At 32.4% G+C, this 20,171-nt stretch overlaps 1 protein-coding gene across 1 annotated transcript; it reads right to left on the bottom strand.

Moving 5' to 3' along the window:
• Positions 1–5,853: 5,853 nt before the first annotated feature.
• LOC127712082 (cytochrome P450 4A14-like) lies at positions 5,854–20,135 on the bottom strand. Its single transcript, XM_052218287.1, has 13 exons — positions 20,036–20,135; positions 17,907–18,097; positions 15,714–15,915; positions 14,937–15,064; positions 14,406–14,530; positions 13,486–13,548; positions 11,826–11,949; positions 11,135–11,267; positions 10,189–10,312; positions 9,219–9,414; positions 8,063–8,145; positions 7,431–7,496; positions 5,854–6,131 (listed from the first exon to the last, which is right to left on the bottom strand). Exons 2-13 carry the CDS (start codon positions 18,069–18,071, stop codon positions 6,029–6,031), a joined length of 1,512 nt encoding a protein of 503 aa, XP_052074247.1. The 5' UTR covers positions 18,072–18,097; positions 20,036–20,135; the 3' UTR covers positions 5,854–6,028.
• Positions 20,136–20,171: the final 36 nt, after the last annotated feature.

Below are 20,171 nucleotides of genomic sequence, written 5' to 3'. Positions count from 1 at the left end.
ATTTATGCAAATTCAGGATGATAACATGTAAATGGAATAGAAATAGTTCTCTGACTTTACTATAATGACATGTAGTGACTGCCGTTGGGTTGTGGTCTCACTGACATATACTTAAAATCACCTTTTCTTCATATTTTAAGACAGATTTTTTTATCACACTTAAAACTGGTTTAACCACACCTTAGTACCAGCGAAACTATCAGGATCATGTCTTTTCATACCCCCTGTAATAAAAGTGTTTATTGGGGGTATATGACAGAGGTGGATTTAGGAAGGGAGGGTGTCTTGGCACCCTTATGGAGCTTCACATATGATAAATTTAGACTTTTTATAAGTATCACTCCAAACGGGAGCCCCCTCCTTTTCAAAATCCTTGATCCCCATCTGTATAGGACCATCCTGTGGGTGTGACCATGTGCCTTGTTAGCGCAACAGCTAGACAACTATTGATGAAACTTTACATAATTGATGAACACTACCTGAATATGTGCCTAAAAGAATATGTTCCAGGCCCATTTGTTAAAGAGGAGATAATCAAATTAACTTACTTCAATATTGCAATATGTACTGTCAAATGTTTTTGGTAATTTCTTGGATCTTTTTTATTTATTATTTCATAGTGCTTGTTTACAAGGTATCTCAACATAAGACTCATCAGTGGTACTCAAATAACTCATCATACGACTCATCAGTGGTACTCAAATAACACAACATGAGACTCATCAGTGGTACTCAAATAACACAACATGAGACTCATCAGTGCTACTCAAATAACACAACATAAGACTCCTCAGTGGTACTCAAATAACACAACATAAGACTCATCAGTGGTACTCAAATAACACAACACAAAACTCATCAGTGGTACTCAAATAACACAACATGAGACTCATCAGTGGTACTCAAATAACACAACACAAAATTCATCAGTGGTACTCAAATAACACAACACAAAACTCATCAGTGGTACTCAAATAACACAACACAAAACTCATCAGTGGTACTCAAATAACTCAACATGAGACTCATCAGTGGTACTCAAATAACACAACACAAGACTCATCAGTGGTACTCAAATAACACAACACAAGATTCATCAGTGGTACTCAAATAACACAACACAAAACTCATCAGTGGTACTCAAATAATTCAACATGAGACTCTGACATCAGTGGTACTCAAATAACACAACACAAGACTCATCAGTAGTACTCAAATAACACAACACAAAACTCATCAGTGGTAGTCAAATAACTCAACATGAGACTCATCAGTGGTACTCAAATAACTCAACATGAGACTCATCAGTGGTACTAAAAAAACTCAACATGAGACTCCTCAGTGGTACTCAAATAACACAACATGAGACTCATCAGTGGTACTCAAATAACACAACATAAGACTCATCAGTGGTACTCAAATAACACAACACAAGACTCATCAGTGGTACTCAAATAACACAACACAAAACTCATCAGTGGTACTCAAATAACTCAACACAAAACTCATCAGTGGTACTCAAATAACACAACACAAAACTCATCAGTGGTACTCAAATAACTCAACACAAGACTCATCAGTGGTACTCAAATCACACAACATAAGACTCATCAGTGGTACTCAAATAACTCAACATGAGACTCATCAGTGGTACTCAAATAACACAACACAAAACTCATCAGTGGTACTCAAATAACTCAACATGAGACTCATCAGTGGTACTCAAATAACTCAACACAAGACTCATCAGTGGTACTCAAATAACACAACACAAAACTCATCAGTGGTACTCAAATAACACAACACAAGACTCATCAGTGGTACTCAAATAACACAACACGAGACTCACCAGTGGTACTCAAATAACTCAACATCAGACTCATTAGTGGTACTCAAATAACTCAACATGAGACTCATCAGTGGTACTCAAATACACAACACAAAACTCATCAGTGGTACTCAAATAACTCAACATGAGACTCATCAGTGGTACTCACATAACTCAACATAAGACTGACATCAGTGGTACTCAAATATCTTAACATGAGACTCATCAGTGATACTCAAATAACTCAATATAAGACTCCTCAGTGGTACTCAAATAACACAACACAAGACTCCTCAGTGGTACTCAAATAACTCAACACAAGACTCATCAGTGGTACTCAAATAACTCAACATGAGACTCATCAGTGGTACTCAAATAACTTAACATGAGACTCATCAGTGGTACTCAAATAACTCAATATAAGACTCCTCAGTGGTACTCAAATAACACAACACAAGACTCATCAGTGGTACTCAAATAACTCAACACAAGACTCATCAGTGGTACTCAAATAACACAACATGAAACTCACCAGTGGTACTCAAAAAACTCAACATGAGACTCATCAGTGGTACTCAAATAACTCAACATGAGACTCATCAGTGGTACTCAAATAACACAACACAAAACTCATCAGTGGTACTCAAATAACACAACATGAGACTCACCAGTGGTACTCAAATAACTCAATATGAGACTCATCAGTGGTACTCAAATAACTCAACACAAGACTCATCAGTGGTACTCAAATAACTCAACACAAGACTCATCAGTGGTACTCAAATAACACAACATGAAACTCACCAGTGGTACTCAAAAAACTCAACATGAGACTCATCAGTGGTACTCAAATAACTCAACATGAGACTCATCAGTGGTACTCAAATAACACAACACAAAACTCATCAGTGGTACTCAAATAACACAACATGAGACTCACCAGTGGTACTTAAATAACTCAATATGAGACTCATCAGTGGTACTCAAATAACTCAACATGAGACTCATCAGTGGTACTCAAATAACACAACACAAAACTCATCAGTGGTACTCAAATAGCTCAACATGAGACTCATCAGTGGTACTCAAATAACTCAACATGAGACTCATCAGTGGTACTCAAATAGCTCAACACAAAACTCATCAGTGGTACTCAAATAACACAACACAAAACTCATCAGTGGTACTCAAAAAACTCAACATGAGACTCATCAGTGGTACTCAAATAACTCAACATGAGACTCATCAGTGGTACTCAAATAACACAACACAAAACTCATCAGTGGTACTCAAATAACACAACATGAGACTCACCAGTGGTACTTAAATAACTCAATATGAGACTCATCAGTGGTACTCAAATAACTCAACATGAGACTCATCAGTGGTACTCAAATAACACAACACAAAACTCATCAGTGGTACTCAAATAGCTCAACATGAGACTCATCAGTGGTACTCAAATAACTCAACATGAGACTCATCAGTGGTACTCAAATAGCTCAACACAAAACTCATCAGTGGTACTCAAATAACACAACACAAAACTCATCAGTGGTACTCAAATAACTCAACATGAGACTCATCAGTGGTACTCAAATAACACAACACAAAACTCATCAGTGGTACTCAAATAACTCAACATGAGACTCATCAGTGGTACTCAAATAACACAACACAAGATTCATCAGTGGTACTCAAATAACTCAACACAAGACTCATCAGTGGTACTCTAATAACTTAACACAAGACTCATCAGTGGTACTCAAATAACACAACACAAAACTCATCAGTGGTACTCAAATAACTCAACTTGAGACTCATCAGTGGTACTCAAATAACACAACACAAAACTCATCAGTGGTACTCAAATAACACAACACAAAACTCATCAGTGGTACTCAAATAACACAACACAAAACTCATCAGTGGTACTCAAATACCTCAACATCAGACTCATCAGTGGTACTCAAATAACACAACAAAAGATTCATCAGTAGTACTCAAATAATACAACACAAAACTCATCAGTGGTACTCAAATAACACAACACAAGACTCATCAGTGGTACTCAAATAACACAACACAAAACTCATCAGTGGTACTCAAATAACTCAACACAAGACTAATCAGTGGTATTAAATAACACAACATAAGACTCATCAGTGGTACTCAAATAACACAACACAAGACTCATCCGTGGTACTCAAATGACACAACATAAGACTCATCAGTGGTACTCAAATAACACAACACAAAACTCATCAGTGGTACTCAAATAACTCAACACAAGACTCATCAGTGGTACTCAAATAACACAACATAAGACTCATCAGTGGTACTCAAATAACTCAACATAAGAGTGATCAGTGGTACTCAAATAACACAACATAAGAGTGATCAGTGTTACTCAAATAACACAACATAACACTCATCAGTGGTAATCAAATAACACAATACAAAACTCATCAGTGGTACTCAAATAACACAACACAAGACTCATCAGTGGTACTCAAATAACACAACACGAGACTCACCAGTGGTACTCAAATAACTCAACATCAGACTCATTAGTGGTACTCAAATAACTCAACATGAGACTCATCAGTGGTATTCAAATACACAACACAAAACTCATCAGTGGTACTCAAATAACTCAACATGAGACTCATCAGTGGTACTCACATAACTCAACATAAGACTGACATCAGTGGTACTCAAATATCTTAACATGAGACTCATCAGTGATACTCAAATAACTCAATATAAGACTCCTCAGTGGTACTCAAATAACACAACACAAGACTCCTCAGTGGTACTCAAATAACTCAACACAAGACTCATCAGTGGTACTCAAATAACTCAACATGAGACTCATCAGTGGTACTCAAATAACTCAATATAAGACTCCTCATTGGTACTTAAATAACACAACACAAGACTCATCAGTGGTACTCAAATAACTCAACACAAGACTCATCAGTGGTACTCAAATAACACAACATGAGACTCACCAGTGGTACTCAAATAACTCAACATGAGACTCATCAGTGGTACTCAAATAACTCAACATGAGACTCATCAGTGGTACTCAAATAACACAACACAAAACTCATCAGTGGTACTCAAATAACTCAACATGAGACTCATCAGTGGTACTCACATAACTCAACATAAGACTGACATCAGTGGTACTCAAATATCTTAACACGAGACTCATCAGTGATACTCAAATAACTCAATATAAGACTCCTCAGTGGTACTCAAATAACACAACACAAGACTCCTCAGTGGTACTCAAATAACTCAACACAAGACTCATCAGTGGTACTCAAATAACTCAACATGAGACTCATCAGTGGTACTCAAATAACTCAACATAAAGACTCATCAGTGGTACTCAAATAACACAACATGAGACTCACCAGTGGTACTTAAATAACTCAATATGAGACTCATCAGTGGTACTCAAATAACTCAACATGAGACTCATCAGTGGTACTCAAATTACACAACACAAAACTCATCAGTGGTACTCAAATAACTCAACATGAGACTCATCAGTGGTACTCAAATAACTCAACATAAGACTCTGACATCAGTGGTACTCAAATAACTCAACATGAGACTTATCAGTGGTACTCAAATAACACAACATGAGACTCATCAGTGGTACTCAAATAACTTAACATGAGACTCATCAGTGGTACTCAAATAACTTAACATGAGACTCATCAGTGGTACTCAAATAACTCAACATGAGACTCATCAGTGGTACTCAAATAACTTAACATGAGACTCATCAGTGGTACTCAAATAACTCAATATAAGACTCCTCAGTGGTACTCAAATAACACAACACAAGACTCCTCAGTGGTACTCAAATAAAACAGTGTGAAAGCCAAATTATTGCAAAGATGAAGAGCATCAAAAACCAAAATTTCATAAGAAAGATCTTTGACCGGGGGAGAAAAAAACTTGCATCAAATGATTTAGAATAACAGAAATGCAAATACAAAAAAAAATATGTAATATAATTAATTTTATTTATAAATAATTGTATAAAAAGTATCACAAATACCCTGAGACAACAAATGTTTAAAACATCAATTCAGCTTATAGGGAATTTCTTCTGAATCAGTCATAAATCAAAGACTGCATTTCTATGGAATTTTCTTCAATTTCTATCTTAAATATATATCAACTCCTGTCTTTAAAACTGACCATTATTCCATTTTTAGCTCTCATTACAAATTCAATGAAAGGCTCTACCTTATGGTCAGGATCCAACAAAATTTCAAATCTGAAACGAGTAAGGAATTATTTCAATGCATAATTTCATATGTATATTTCCTCTCATCTTGTCTGCAAACTTGTATTTAATGTGATAAGCTATACCATCTTAATTTTTCAGGAAATAGATAACTTCGGAATTGTAAGTGAAAGCCCTAGTGTAAGAGATCATACCGGTTTCTGATTTAAGCAAGGATCAGTTTCTAAAGAAAATCTTCACTCTACTCATTATCACATTTTGATTAAAATAGATTCCTAGGTTCTTGTTGCAATATAAAATTTAAAGGTTTGGGACTTCAAGTTTCGATGACAATGTTATACCAATATCATTTTATCCATAATCCATTTGGCTGCTTACAAAAACGAATAGTCTCTAATCTAAGTTTAATATTTACAGTACATACATACTATTCCCTATTAAACTGTTTGCATTACTTAACATAATTTCGATGTTTATCTTTCGAAAAAACAAATTAAACTACACTAAAAATTAATATTGCCTTTTCGTCCAGCTCTTTCACAACTTTCCTAAACCAAGAGCTATATTCATCTTGGTATAGTCCAAAAACACTTGTGTATTGTTAAAAGAAAACATATTTTTGATCTCTAGATGTCTTTTCTTGGGTATCGTGGTCATTAGATAGATATTTCATTGATGAATATCCCACATAAGCAAAATTGAAAAATTCTTTTGATCATTAACAGCTATTACTCTGTGAACATGTGATGTTTGTATCAGTAAATTGGGTATTAAAGATGCTAGCAGCATGAATCAGAACTCCAAGTGAAAACTGTTTCTTAATCATCTACTGTGGATTCATTTATTTTTGTTGGTAAACCCCAGTAGATGTTTCTGGTTGGAGAGCAAAATTCTATTTGGTGGGTACCAAATTTGTAGTTGTGTCATTTGCTGCTATGACAGTAACTACAAATTCGTATTTCTGAATCAACAAAAATTTGAGCTTGTGGTTTTGAACTACCCCCTAAAACCATTAAAATCATGAAAATTGCTTTCCAATAAATATTGATGAAGTATTGAAGTCTGTCCTAAAGCATCAATCTTACTAGTGGTTGTTTTATGTCATATTTGAAAAAAAATTGTTACTTGGAGAATTTGGTATTGATGAAAGATCTTTGACAGTTTCTATTTAATTATTAAACATTTTTCTCAACACATTATAATTACAGAAAACTGTTAATTTGCCCTCTACATGTATTTTGACTATTTGTGTCAATGGTTTGATGTTTGAGTCTCAATGTCATATACCCCACATCTTTTAAAATTTCCTTTGAAATATCCTATATATACCTGTTGATAATTCTGGCTATAAGAACTTTCTCTTCACTTTGTGCAAATGACTGTCCAATACAGTTTCTACCAAAATATATAAAACAACTTTGTTGAAACAATTCCTTACAAAATAAAGCTGTTAAACATATAATTACCTGATCCTAAATTTTAATGAGCAAAGTTGAGGTTTTGAAGATTAAATTATATTGAAAATGTACACGATGGGCTATATAAAAAATGCAATAATTCGCAAGGCATAATATATATCAATAAAAATGATAAGTACATTAAGTATTATATATAGTCAACATTCACACCTACATTTTCTTGAGTAAAGACAGCTGATAATGCAATACACCAGATGAAAATGTATGAATTTTCTGATTTTAAAAATCAGAAGTCTTTTATAAGTATGAAAGAAGAAAGTAAACCTAAATTCATGAAGAATGTTGAACTTTTGGTTCTTTGTCTTCTTGGGTGGCTGTCTCATTGACATACATCCTGAATCTAGTTTTATGATTTCATGAAATTACAAAAATGTGTTTGTTGCATTTAACCTTTTCCTTTTTAAAAAAAAAACTTTTCAAAGATTAAAATAATAAGCAGTAAATATATTTCTAGTTAAAATGCTCTGATTCCATTAGTCATACCTTGGTCCAGCAGAGAATGGAGTAAAACTGTAAGGATCCATGTCACGTTGTATACTGCCTTCAAATCTCTCAGGTTTAAATACCTTCAAAATTATAAGTAGAACTTGATAACAAATATGGCACTGCAGTACAGTTATCAATTTCAAATTTTCAAAAGATTTGGGTTTCACTTAAAAAAAAATTCAAAACCCTAACTTATACATAGCTTTAATCGATATTTCATTGGTAACATATATGAGAGAAAATCTTAAATTTAATAAATCTGATATAAAAGATCATAAATTTTATTTTATGTTTTAACTTTATTTTTTACTCCTCAGACCAAACCAAGTGTGAAAATGGTCACTGTTTACCCCTAAAATGGTAGACCCTTAAGCAAACTTTGTTTCATATTTTTCATGTTGGGGTCTTTTATAGCCAATCATATGGTATTGGTTTTTCTCATTGTTGAAGGCCGTACAGTTGCCTATAATTGCTTACATCCACTTCATTTGAATTTTGGTGGATAGTTGTCTCATTTGCAATCATACCACATCTTCTTATTTTTATATTACAATGCTAATTGCTTTTTTGAGGGCAATTCATAAAGCTACAAAAGTGTGCATATTGTTACATCGAACATGAAATGTCTTTATATACCCAAGGAAAAAATACCAATGAATTGGACATTCATATGAAACCATTGTAGTCCTTGATTGGAATTTTTTTAAGGATTTACAAATACCTTACACACTATACCAATATAGTGCCTGCTATATATCCCTAGAATCCTCATTATTCCTCCTACTTACTCTTTCACTTTTCATCAAATCTGGAGGCTACCTTGTCTTCTGGAATTCTTATTTATTGCACCAAACCATTAATCATTCCACAAATATGAGTGGTAATGGCTATTGAGTCTGTTCATTATAGTCTATTTTTTCTTGCTATACCAAAGGCTCCTTCAACACATTTGAGTGGTGATTATCATTGGATCTTCCTTAAATTTCCCTATTTTTTCTACTTACCCATGGAGCATCCCATAAACCTGGGTACTGATGGCATCTGCTCTCCTTTAATTGCTTATTTCATTGTACCTACCAATAGATCATCCAAAACATCTGTGTGAAGATACCCTAATGAGTCTCCTTAAATCATCAATATTTATTGTACATACCCAAGGATCTTCCCATACATCTGGATGGTGATGGCCACTATGAATTCCTAGAATTGTGAGTATTCCCTCTGGAAGTTCTACTCCATTGACTACAGTGGGTTTCTCCAGTGTCCTGGCTATAAGAGGAACTGGAGTATAATGTCTCATCACTTCCTTTAGGAAACAAGACAGGTACTTCATCTCAGATATATCATCACTGAAATTATAATATCCAATTATAAATGCAGACATAATTTTACAGGATTGTAAACACTGTCAGATCTTTATCAAAGGTTAAAAATCAACTACAATTTATCTTTATTATTGGAAGTGTTTTCCTTACTGTCAACGAGATTTCCAATCTTATTTAAAAAATACAGATCCTGTGTCCACGCTTGGCTTACAAGGATCTGAGTCACTCTGTTTTAATTTCTGTTCTGTTCATTATTTCATCAGCCAATGAAATTTCTGCCTCCAAATTTTTTAAGGTGTGTAATCCACCTGTTTCATCAGACAAATTTGTGATTCACCAGCTTTCATTTTAAGTTAGATAACAATATGAATTAAATTGACCACTTAAAACCAAGAATATATAAGAGAAATTAAAATAACCTAAAGAGTAAATGTATTACTGGTTATATAAGTGGCCTCAAAATCAAAGAAGTTCAGATAGTCTGACCTGGTAAAGACACAAAATGTACTGGGGTTAAACCAGTTTCGTGTTTTCACAAGCTTCCCCTTTTGCCCATCTAGACAATATGTTGTACAACTAAAACATACAATAAACCTGCACAGAGCATCTACAGGATGATCACTCTGTTTATCTATTACTAATGCTACTGTTTGATTGCGCTTACTTTAAATTAAAAACTGGTGAATATTATAAAAGTAATTGGGCCTGAAGTTGTGTAAAACAAAATTTAAAACACCTTATATTTCATGAAAATTTCAGACACTTCTTATTACCTGTACCTGTGTATACTCTACTTGCCCATCTATATGCTGTTTGTCCCCAATGACCTTTTTGACCTCTGTATAAACCTTGTCCTGTATATGTTTATATTTACCAAGAGCATATATACTCCAACTCAAAACACTTGCTGTAGTTTCATGACCTACAATTAATTATAATACTGTAAATTAAGAAATTATTGCATGCATTTATTATTGCGATTTTTGAAAAATTAACAAAAATGAGAGTTTAATTATTGCGATTTTAGGAAAAACAACATAAAGATATATGTATTTGATATCAGAATGCGAGTTCTTGTTATTGCTATTATTGCGATACTAATGTAGTCGCATTATTCGCATTAATAAAAACCTAATGCAAGGAAAGGTTAAAAAGGAAGGGGAATTAAACCAGTACACCTACGTTACGTTAATGTAAAAAAATGGATTTCAAATTGTACTTTTGTTGTGTTTTGTGCTATCCAAATTAAGTTTGTAAAACTTAAACATGACTCAAAGAGTTTATTTAATGTTACCTAACCAAAAGTTATCAAAAACTAAAGTAGAAAGGTGTCTTTATTGCTGTAAAAAGATCTTTAATTTCCAATAAAATAAATTTGTATATTAACAAAGTAAAAGATGAAAATGTAAATAAGTTTGGGGGCTTGGGACAATAAGATGAGAGAGTCCCTTTACCTGATGACATCAGAATTTTTCGTCTAGCTTTAAAAAATGATAGTTACTTCTGCTCATTAGTTGTTCTTTTTTTGCTGACAATCCTTTAATATCATCATAGAAAAGTACATTTTTATGTTCATTGTGTTGGATGAATTGTATAGCTGCAACTAAGGTTTAATTGTTTTCAGATTTTAAATGGTTAATCTCATATGAAAATGAAAATTTAAAGGAGTTTTCAGCTGGCTTAGACATGAGTTTACAAGTTCCTAGGATCTTTTAACTTTTTCTGTCAATTTATCAAATCTTACCAGCAAACATAAATGTGTCGACTTCACTTCTTATTTCCTCATCTGTCAATCCTTTTCCATTATCATCTTTAGCTGTCAATAAAATGTCCAGAAAATCCATTTGTCTTTTCTTGTTGATACTGACTTTGTTCATCTGTCAAAAAAAACCAATTCAAATTATTAACTTTAAAAAATCTTTCAAAATATACTGTCATTATTATATTAAATATGTCAGTACCACACTGTATATAATACTGTAAATTCAGAAATTAATGTGTGTATAAAAATAAGAAGATGTGGTATGATTGTCAATGAGACAACTCTCCACAAGAGATTGTGTTTATAATTGCGAATTCTTGACCTATGACAAAAATGAAAACTCTTATAAATGCAATTTCAAAATTTTACGAAGGTAAATTACTACGGTACTGAAATTATGAATGCAGGTTTTTATTATTGCACACCTGATGTTGTCGCAGTTTTTGCAAAAGTAAACACATTGCAATTGAAAGTTTACCCACCACAATCCTGCCTTAATCCATCCCTGAACCTTACACTACAAGAGTTTAAATTTTTTCAAAGACTATAAAGCATGACTGATCATAACATTTTAAAAGTAACAAATTAAAGCATCTAACAGAAATACCTTGCTTACAACACTGAAAATTTATCAACTGTTGTTTCTTATTATCATAATTTCATTTTTCCCTACCAATTCTTGCTTCCTCTTTTCAATAATATCTTCAGCAAACTGATGAACATAATCACACAAGTGGAAAAATTCTTTACCACTGGGAGATAATCTATACAGCCATTCAGGATAAAACAGTAAATTCCTAGAAAGATAGGGTAATTTTAATAACATTTCAGTTTGAATAAAAAATAAAAAGACAAACAGACAAATAATAGTACAGATGACACAACATAGAAAACTAAAGACTAAGCAACACGAACCCCACCAAAATCTGGTGGTGATCTCAGGTGCTCTGGAAGGGTACGCAGATCCTGCTCCACATGTGGCACCCGTCGTGTTGCTTATGTTATTACCAATCCGGTAAATAGTCTAATTCGGTAGGTCACATTCATGAAAAGGGAAGGGTATTGTAGTTACTACATAAGGAACATATCCGATATCATCTGTGAAATGGTTATTCCATAACGGTCAACCAACTCGTGATGGCGTCAGTAAAATTTACGAAGGGATGATTTCAACTTCACCATTTGGAACTCTTGGTTTAATAGCTTCCTTGTGAGCAGCAATCCTCTTTCAAGGAAATCATGATAGGAAATACAAGCCTGGGAATATCGTATCAATTGGGAGATATATACTTCGTATGCAGGCGCTGCTGGAATGTTGCTACATAGTAATGGAAAGTTCACAATTGGGAAGCTGAAATCATCTCTTTTGTCGTAAAGTTTTGTTTTCAACCACCCCTCATTGTCAATTTCTAGATGTAAGTCAAGATATGAGGCAGACTTAACTGTATCTGCAGTATCCTTTATCTCTAGTTCGATGGGATAGATTCGTTCAACAAAGTCACCAAATTTTGTATTATTTAGTGAGAGAACATCATCTATATAGCGGAACGTAAAGTTAAAGGATATTGCTAACTTCTTATCTTTCTTTCTAAGAAGTTCCTGTATGAAGTCAGCCTCATAATAATAAAGAAACAAGTCGGCAAGAAGAGGGGCACAATTGGTTCCCATTGGAATTCCGACAGTCTGTTGAAAAACATGTCCTCCAAACGTAACAAATATATTGTCAATCAAGAAATCAAGCATCTTGATGTCAGTTTCAGAGAATTTTTTAAGATTATACTCATGATTGTTTAATTTATGCTGAGTTCTCAAATAAGAGTTCAATATAAGATATGCATAACCCTTTGAAATCATACACTCACTCCGAAGCCTATGTTATCCTTTTGACCCCCTGTTCCCTTCTCCACCCTAAAATCAGTGATGATACAATTTGAAACATCTTAATGAAGATCACGTATAGTCCTCTAGTTAATCATAAGCAGTTTGAAAAGTAGTAGCAGATGACACGATGAACCATCAAACTGTACACATATGATTGATTGATTGGTGTTTAAACACCACTAGCAGCACTATTGTTCTATTTTGTGGCAGTCAGTTTTTATTGGTGGAGGAAGCCGGAATGTCTGTTGAGAACCACAGCACTTCAGCAAGAAAAACCGGCAATCCAAGCTAAGTCAATTCAGATTATTGGAGTCGAGAACACCTTCCACGTGTGGGATTAAAACTCACAATCTCAGTGTTGACAGGCTAGTGATAAAGTAGTTTGACTACTTAGACCACTTGACCACAAAGGCCCCTATTTACTCATATGAGAACAGTCACTATAAACTTACAGATTTCTAGCCATCACTAATTCTACAAGTCTCTTCACAGCTTTTACATATGGATGACTTTCACTGAAAAAATAACAAAAGTTAAAGGAACATATAATACAAAACAGAGGGTACTATGTGTTTATTTGTACTGAAGTAAATTCAAACAAAGTGTTTAATTGGAAAAAAAAGCAAAACATCATTCGTTTATTTTGTTTTTGTTTGAAATGGTCAGGGCTATTCCATTAAAATATATTTGGGAGGGTAGGAAGGGACTTTCAAAATATCCCTACAACCAAGAACCATTTTTCAGATATTTTTGCATAATGGTAATAGACGCATACTGAAAAAAGACCCCTGACCTACATTCAATAATTAAACTTCCCTTCCTACCCTCCCACATTCATTTTAATGGAATAGCCCTCATCAAAAATATCATTTCTAAATAACTGTTCATTCCATGGCAGTCAGTTTTTGTAAATGGGTGGACTGGAGTAGCTTTCGCAAATAAATGAAAAACACTTATGACTTAATGATTGAGATTCAAATTTGGTCTTATTTTTGCAAATTACAGAAGCAATACTAAACTGTTGTAATATCTTCCTGGTTTTATTTAGTTTTTATAATCAATTGTATGTTGTCATCTTTCCATTTGTTAACATTAAATTAAAACGTTAAATTTTCCATGCCATTCTTTAGATTAATGGATTTTTTATTAAGTGACCATCCCTGATGACACAACATAAAGAACACACATTTTGCAGTTCATCAGAAAACTGTCTCATCTACGTTTACCCCACATCTCTTCATTTCTTATATAAATTATAACAGGAGATAATAAAATCCATTACCGGTATGATTTTGTGAAAACAGTAAAAAACAGACAATAACATACGATACAGAAGGGCACAGTGTTATATGCCTATTAGATGAAAACTCACCCAACTGATTGTATATTTCCTTTGTATGATAATGAACACTGCAATAGAGAGTCTAACACAGCTAAAGCTGAGGCCTGATATACTTCTATATACTTTCCACTTTTACTACCATTAGAAAATTTCTCCTAAAAAATATTGGTTTAGTTATAAATGTTATTCTGCATGTTTTTCATAGATTTTTCAATTTTTATCACAACTTTAGTTATTTCATAATGAGTTAATTCTATGGTATCTAAATCTTATATTGATACACATGATCAATAAAAAAACATTTTCTGTGAATAAAATCTAATGAATTCATAAAGTATTGGCATCATTCAAATTACCTCAACAATAAATTGTTGCGATAAGTAGTTGAGGAGAAGATTGTTCATGGTTGCGTGGTCTGTTGTACTGTCCAATATTTTTGGTGATTCCTGTTATCCTTTTTATATATTTTATCAAATTTTCATGTTTTGTGTTTAATAAAATTGTGTGCAGTACATGTAACATAGAATTCATTATGCGTCTACTAATGAGATTATTTCCTACCAGCAACGTATCTGCCACGTTGTTATAAATTTTGAAGTAACCATTCAATACACTGAAGTGGAATGCTGGTGTCAGTAGTCTTCTGTTCCTCTCCCATTTTGATCCATGTGTCACAAGTAAGCTATCACCTGGTGGAGAAAAAAATCAAGTTTAGCGATTTTCCTATAAAATAACCAGTAATAGAAAGAGAATAACATCAATCAAAAAAACACAAATCCTAGTTGATATAACTGTGTATGTTCTATAATAGCAAAACCTTTTAGTAAATAAGCTGGTATCAGAATATGTCAAAGATATGTACATAATAACCTTGAATTTGCAAAACTGTGGAAATTTTTTTATTGCAATTACAAGCAGAATCTTTGTATTGTCTACATTAACATGTGTCTAAGGTTTCTTTGTATTGTCTACATTAACATGTCTAAGGTTTCTTTGTATTGTCTACATTAACATGTGTCTAAGGTTTCTTTGTATTGTCTACATTAACATGTCTAAGGTTTCTTTGTATTGTCTACATTAACATGTGTCTAAGGTTTCTTCTGTAAAGTTAATTTAATTTACATTTGTCAAAATTTAGGAAAAAACTATTTTAGCTTGGGATCCTATTTACCAATGTAAGAACCTACTAAAACACCATCTTTTACAATTTCAAATTTTTCTTCCATTTTTGGCAGGATGCTGTAGATTTCAGATATTTGTTTATTATCATCAGGATTGGATATAAAATTATCTCTGTACATAATTGTACTTTTAACTTTAGACACATGATTTACTCACCAATCCATGGAATCATGAAGCTATATCCTATGTTACCCTTAGCTTTTGGTGCATTAGACTTCATAATCACTTTGATAGTGTCTGGGTGTGTCAGAAATATTACAGGCTGCACTGTAAACACCCAGAAACTATAACCTTTGGTACGCAAGTGTTCTACATATTCTTTATGCATTCTAGTCACAAAATCATGGAAAGTTCCAATCTGAAGGGAGAAATTAAATGGTTCATCTTCCTTTAAATTTCAACTTTATATTATATATATAAAAATAATTATTACTTTATGTATGATAGAAGATTTCATTAAATATATCAGAAAATAAAGATGTATTGAATCTGCTATGTTTATGCATCATTTTTTTAAAAAAAAATTTCATATAATGTATTCGATTTTATTTATACAATAACATGAAATAAACATGGAAAAACCACAACTTCAAATTTATCTTAAAAATCCTTTAAGAGGGTCTAGATTGGAGGTTCTCCATTTCTGTATTCTTTAATTTTTTAGGCCATTTTTCTCTATTCTTTATAAATTTAGCCTGCTATTCTCTATTCTTTATATTTAAGCACCCCATTATTCTTTATTCTTTATTTTTTTGCCTATTTTTCTCTATTCTTCATTTTTTTTTTGCCCTTTATTTTGCACATCTTGCCCATTATTCTCTACTCTGTAAACCCCCTCATTTAATAGTAAAAATAGGTTTCATGTGTGAAACGTATTTTACTATATAGCAGTGAAGTTTGGGCTACTGTTAGTTTAGTCAAATAAAATACTACCATTGTGTCAAACTTTATTCCAAATAAGATTAAAATCAAATTTCTAAATTAGGTTCGTTTCCAATTTCATTGTCAGCCCTTAAAAATACAATTAATTTCTGGCTTCATATTATTAATATGAATAGTGACAGTATGGTAAAGAAAGCATACAGTGAAAACTTAAACCTGTCTAATGGTTTTTGTAGTAAAATAAAGTGTTATTATATAAACTTGGTTTTCAGCATGTTTGGGAAAACCAAAATACCATGTCGAAGACAAAATTACTTTTTTCATTTCAAAAGAAATTAGAAGAGGAATTCATAAAATCCTGGAAGCAAGCTCTTTTTTGTGACTCTAATAAAGATAGTCATGGTAAAAAACTAAGAATGTATCGCAAAGTTAAAAATAATTTGAATTAAAAAACTATCTCCTACTAGACCTTAACAAAAATGTTAATTCTAAAAATGTTAAAAATTAGATTTAGTAATAGCAAATTACTAATAGAAGTTGGTAGATATACAAGAACATCTTTAGAACAGAGAATTTGTCTACTCAGCAAGGATGGAATTGAAGATGAATTCCATTTCTTCATTAAATGTAAAGCTTTAAAATTTAATAGATATATACTCTTTTGTAATTTAAGTGATATAATCCCATCTTTTGTTAATATGTCTGAACAAGATAAATTTAGTTTCATTTTAAAAAGTAATGATACTGACATATGTACTGTATGTGTGTAGCAGGAATAAGCGATATGTACTGTATGTGTAGCTGGAATAAGCCATATGTATGATAAGAATATTTATTTAAAGCAAACATAATGTTGTTAAGAACTGTTGTAGTATCAACGTTAATTGTAATAGCTTGATAAACATAGTATGAATAATACGTACCTACACGCAATGTAGATTTAAAATATGTGTCTCTTATCATTGAGAAAATATGTCTTTGTATATTTGTCTGTTTTTTTTTGTGTTTATTCTTGTATTTTGAAAATGTCAGATGGTATCATTCCTGTATTGGAATTTACACCAATAAAATTATTTGATTTGATTTTAATGTTAGAAATCACATACAATTTCATACATTTCAAATGCAAAGGGAATTAATTCTACAATACAGTTCATGCAAAGGGAATTAATTCTACAATACAGTTTATGCAAAGGGAATTAATTCTACAATACAGTTCATGCAAAGGGAATTAATTCTACAATACAGTTCATGCAAAGGGAATTAATTCTACAATACAGTTCATGCAAAGGGAATTAATTCTACAATACAGTTCATGCAAAGGGAATTAATTCTACAATACAGTTCATGCAAAGGGAATTAATTCTACAATACAGTTCATGCAAAGGGATTTATTTCTACAATACAGTTCATGCAAACACAAACTGACTATAACAGTGTATAGTGTTTATGTATTTAAAAGTGTACCTGCAAAGCATTACCAAAGAACCAATGAGGCTTTGGTCCAGGGAAATGAGACAATATTTTCTTCATTTTTCTGTGCCATTTTAGGAACTGGATGACCTTTTCTGTGATGTAGAATAAAACAAGTCCAATAACTCCAATCACCACTGACATCAACACTGCACTCATACCATTAAACAGCTTTATGACTTTTACTGTAAATGTAGAATTGAAAATGCAATCAACAATGTTATAAGAATGAATATAAAATTTCAAGGTGCCAAACATGTTTCCGCTGTGTGGTTTGAAGTTGGTATGACCCTTATGTATTAATTCAAGCAAAGGCATCTGAACAAGAAGAACCTGTATAGTTGAGTATAGACATGGACAATTTTATAAGGTTTTAATATTGTCAAGCATACATATACTATACAATACTCCAACCAAGCCGGTTCAGAACTGGTGTAAGGAAATAAACCATATGAATGAAAGATGAGGGTTGTCTATTAATGTGATAGAAAACAATGATATAAATGACCAAGGCAACATAATAATAATAAATAGGTCAAGCTCTAAATTATCCCGAGTTTATAAAATTTGTAAATAAATTACTGGTAAACAGATACTATCAAAGAAATTTCATCATTGTTCATCAACACTAAATTCTAAAAATGAAAAAAATAAAACAAAAAACATTTTAATCTGAACAAAAACAATCACTGATGACACTTTTTTCTGTTATTCCGACCTCAGTCAACAAGGAGAACAAGGATATATATATATCAAAGCCTTTTAAGGAGAAATGGGGAAACAAAAACTAGAGGCTCCAAAGAGCCTGTGTCACTCACCTAGGTCTATGTGCATTTTCAACAACATGAACAATGGACAATCTCCAACATTGTAGACTAGAATATAATTCATGAAAAAAATCTCTTTTTTGTTTATCTCATATTGCTGATTTTTTTTTTTTTTACAAATTCTCTCTATCTGGTTTAGTTTTTGCCTAAAATACGAATAAAGGGTAAAATATTTTCATTATAAGCCAAAAACTACTATGAAGTAACAATTTTGGCAAAATTTTACTGATTTTGTAGATCTTGTCTTACTCTTCGTGATCTTTTTCGCTATTTTTAAGCATCTATCCATCTTTTATAGTTTTCAAGATAATAGGAAAAAACACAAAACATTGGTAAAAATCATCATTAAAGGGCAATAACTCCAATAAAGAATTGACTGATAATTATTGCCATTTAGTAGACTTAATTGTAGATCTTGTATTGCTGATCATTTTTGCTTTTAAAGTTTATTATATCTATTAATTCTTAAGAAATTAGGCAAAAAATGCAAAACATTGGTAAAAATCATCATTAATGGGCAATAACACCAATAAGGAGTCAACTCAATTTTGTTCCGGTCTGATGATTTTGTGCAGAGTTATGGTCCTAGAACTTAGAAAATTCACTCAAATAATCAGTTTTCTGCACTTTTTTTGTCATGCTTGAAGATATTGATTTGAAATTGGTATATAGTTTTATCATGACAAGTTACAGATCAATTTCGAATTTTGTTCCGGTCTGATGATTTTGTGCAGAGTTATGGTCCTTGGACTTTGAAAATTCACTCAAATAATCAGTTTTCCTCACTTTTTTTCGTCAAATATAGTTTTATCATGACAAGTTACAGATCAAGTTCAAATTTTGTTCTAGTCTGATTTTGTGCAAAGTTATGGTCCCTTGGACATAGAAAATTCACTTAAATAATCAGTTTTTCACACTTTTTTTCATCATGCTTGAAGATATTGACTTCATATTTGTTATATAATTATCACCATGACAAGTTATATATATATATATAGACCTAGTTAGCATTTTGTTCCAGTATAATGATTTTTTAACCGGTAAGGGACTATGTATTGCCATTCAATACTCTCAGAATGCTTGTTTTATATAAAACTTTATTTTTAACTTTTTTCATAGGGAGATATATTTTTCGGGTGGTAGAATAGAGAAGAGTGGTAGGAGAAAGTAAGAAAGGGGTGGGAGAAGCTAGGTACAATGTAGGTGACTATCTCCTGGTTCTTCCCCTCAAGTTTTGAGCAAGATATAGTATAAGGAAAAGAATAGGAATACGACAGAACTGTAGTATTTGCTCACTAATAATTATTCACTGTACTTATGTCAAACAAGTCAAAGATCATCAACACTTTGTGTTCTTGGTTTGTTTGTTTGTACTATTCTAAAAACCGGAAACCAATGTACTGGTATCTAATATGTAGTTTATACCTTGAGC

The sequence above is a fragment of the Mytilus californianus genome, unplaced genomic scaffold (assembly GCF_021869535.1).
Source record: "Mytilus californianus isolate M0D057914Y unplaced genomic scaffold, xbMytCali1.0.p SCAF_8, whole genome shotgun sequence".
NCBI lineage: Eukaryota > Metazoa > Mollusca > Bivalvia > Mytilida > Mytilidae > Mytilus > Mytilus californianus.
This window is presented reverse-complemented; position numbering and strand designations above follow the sequence as displayed.

Excerpts from the sequence above, each read along its gene's own strand:
- LOC127712082 (XM_052218287.1), bottom strand. The coding sequence starts at position 18,071 with ATGAGTGCAGTGTTGATGTCAGTGGTGATTGGAGTTATTGGACTTGTT. Across the intron at positions 10,313-11,134 it reads CGACACATTTATGTTTGCTG|GTCATGAAACTACAGCAAGT; the intron begins GTAAGATTTGAT and ends AATTAATTGTAG. Across the intron at positions 8,146-9,218 it reads ATGTATGGGAAGATCCTTGG|GTATTTAAACCTGAGAGATT; the intron begins GTATGTACAATA and ends ATAATTTTGAAG.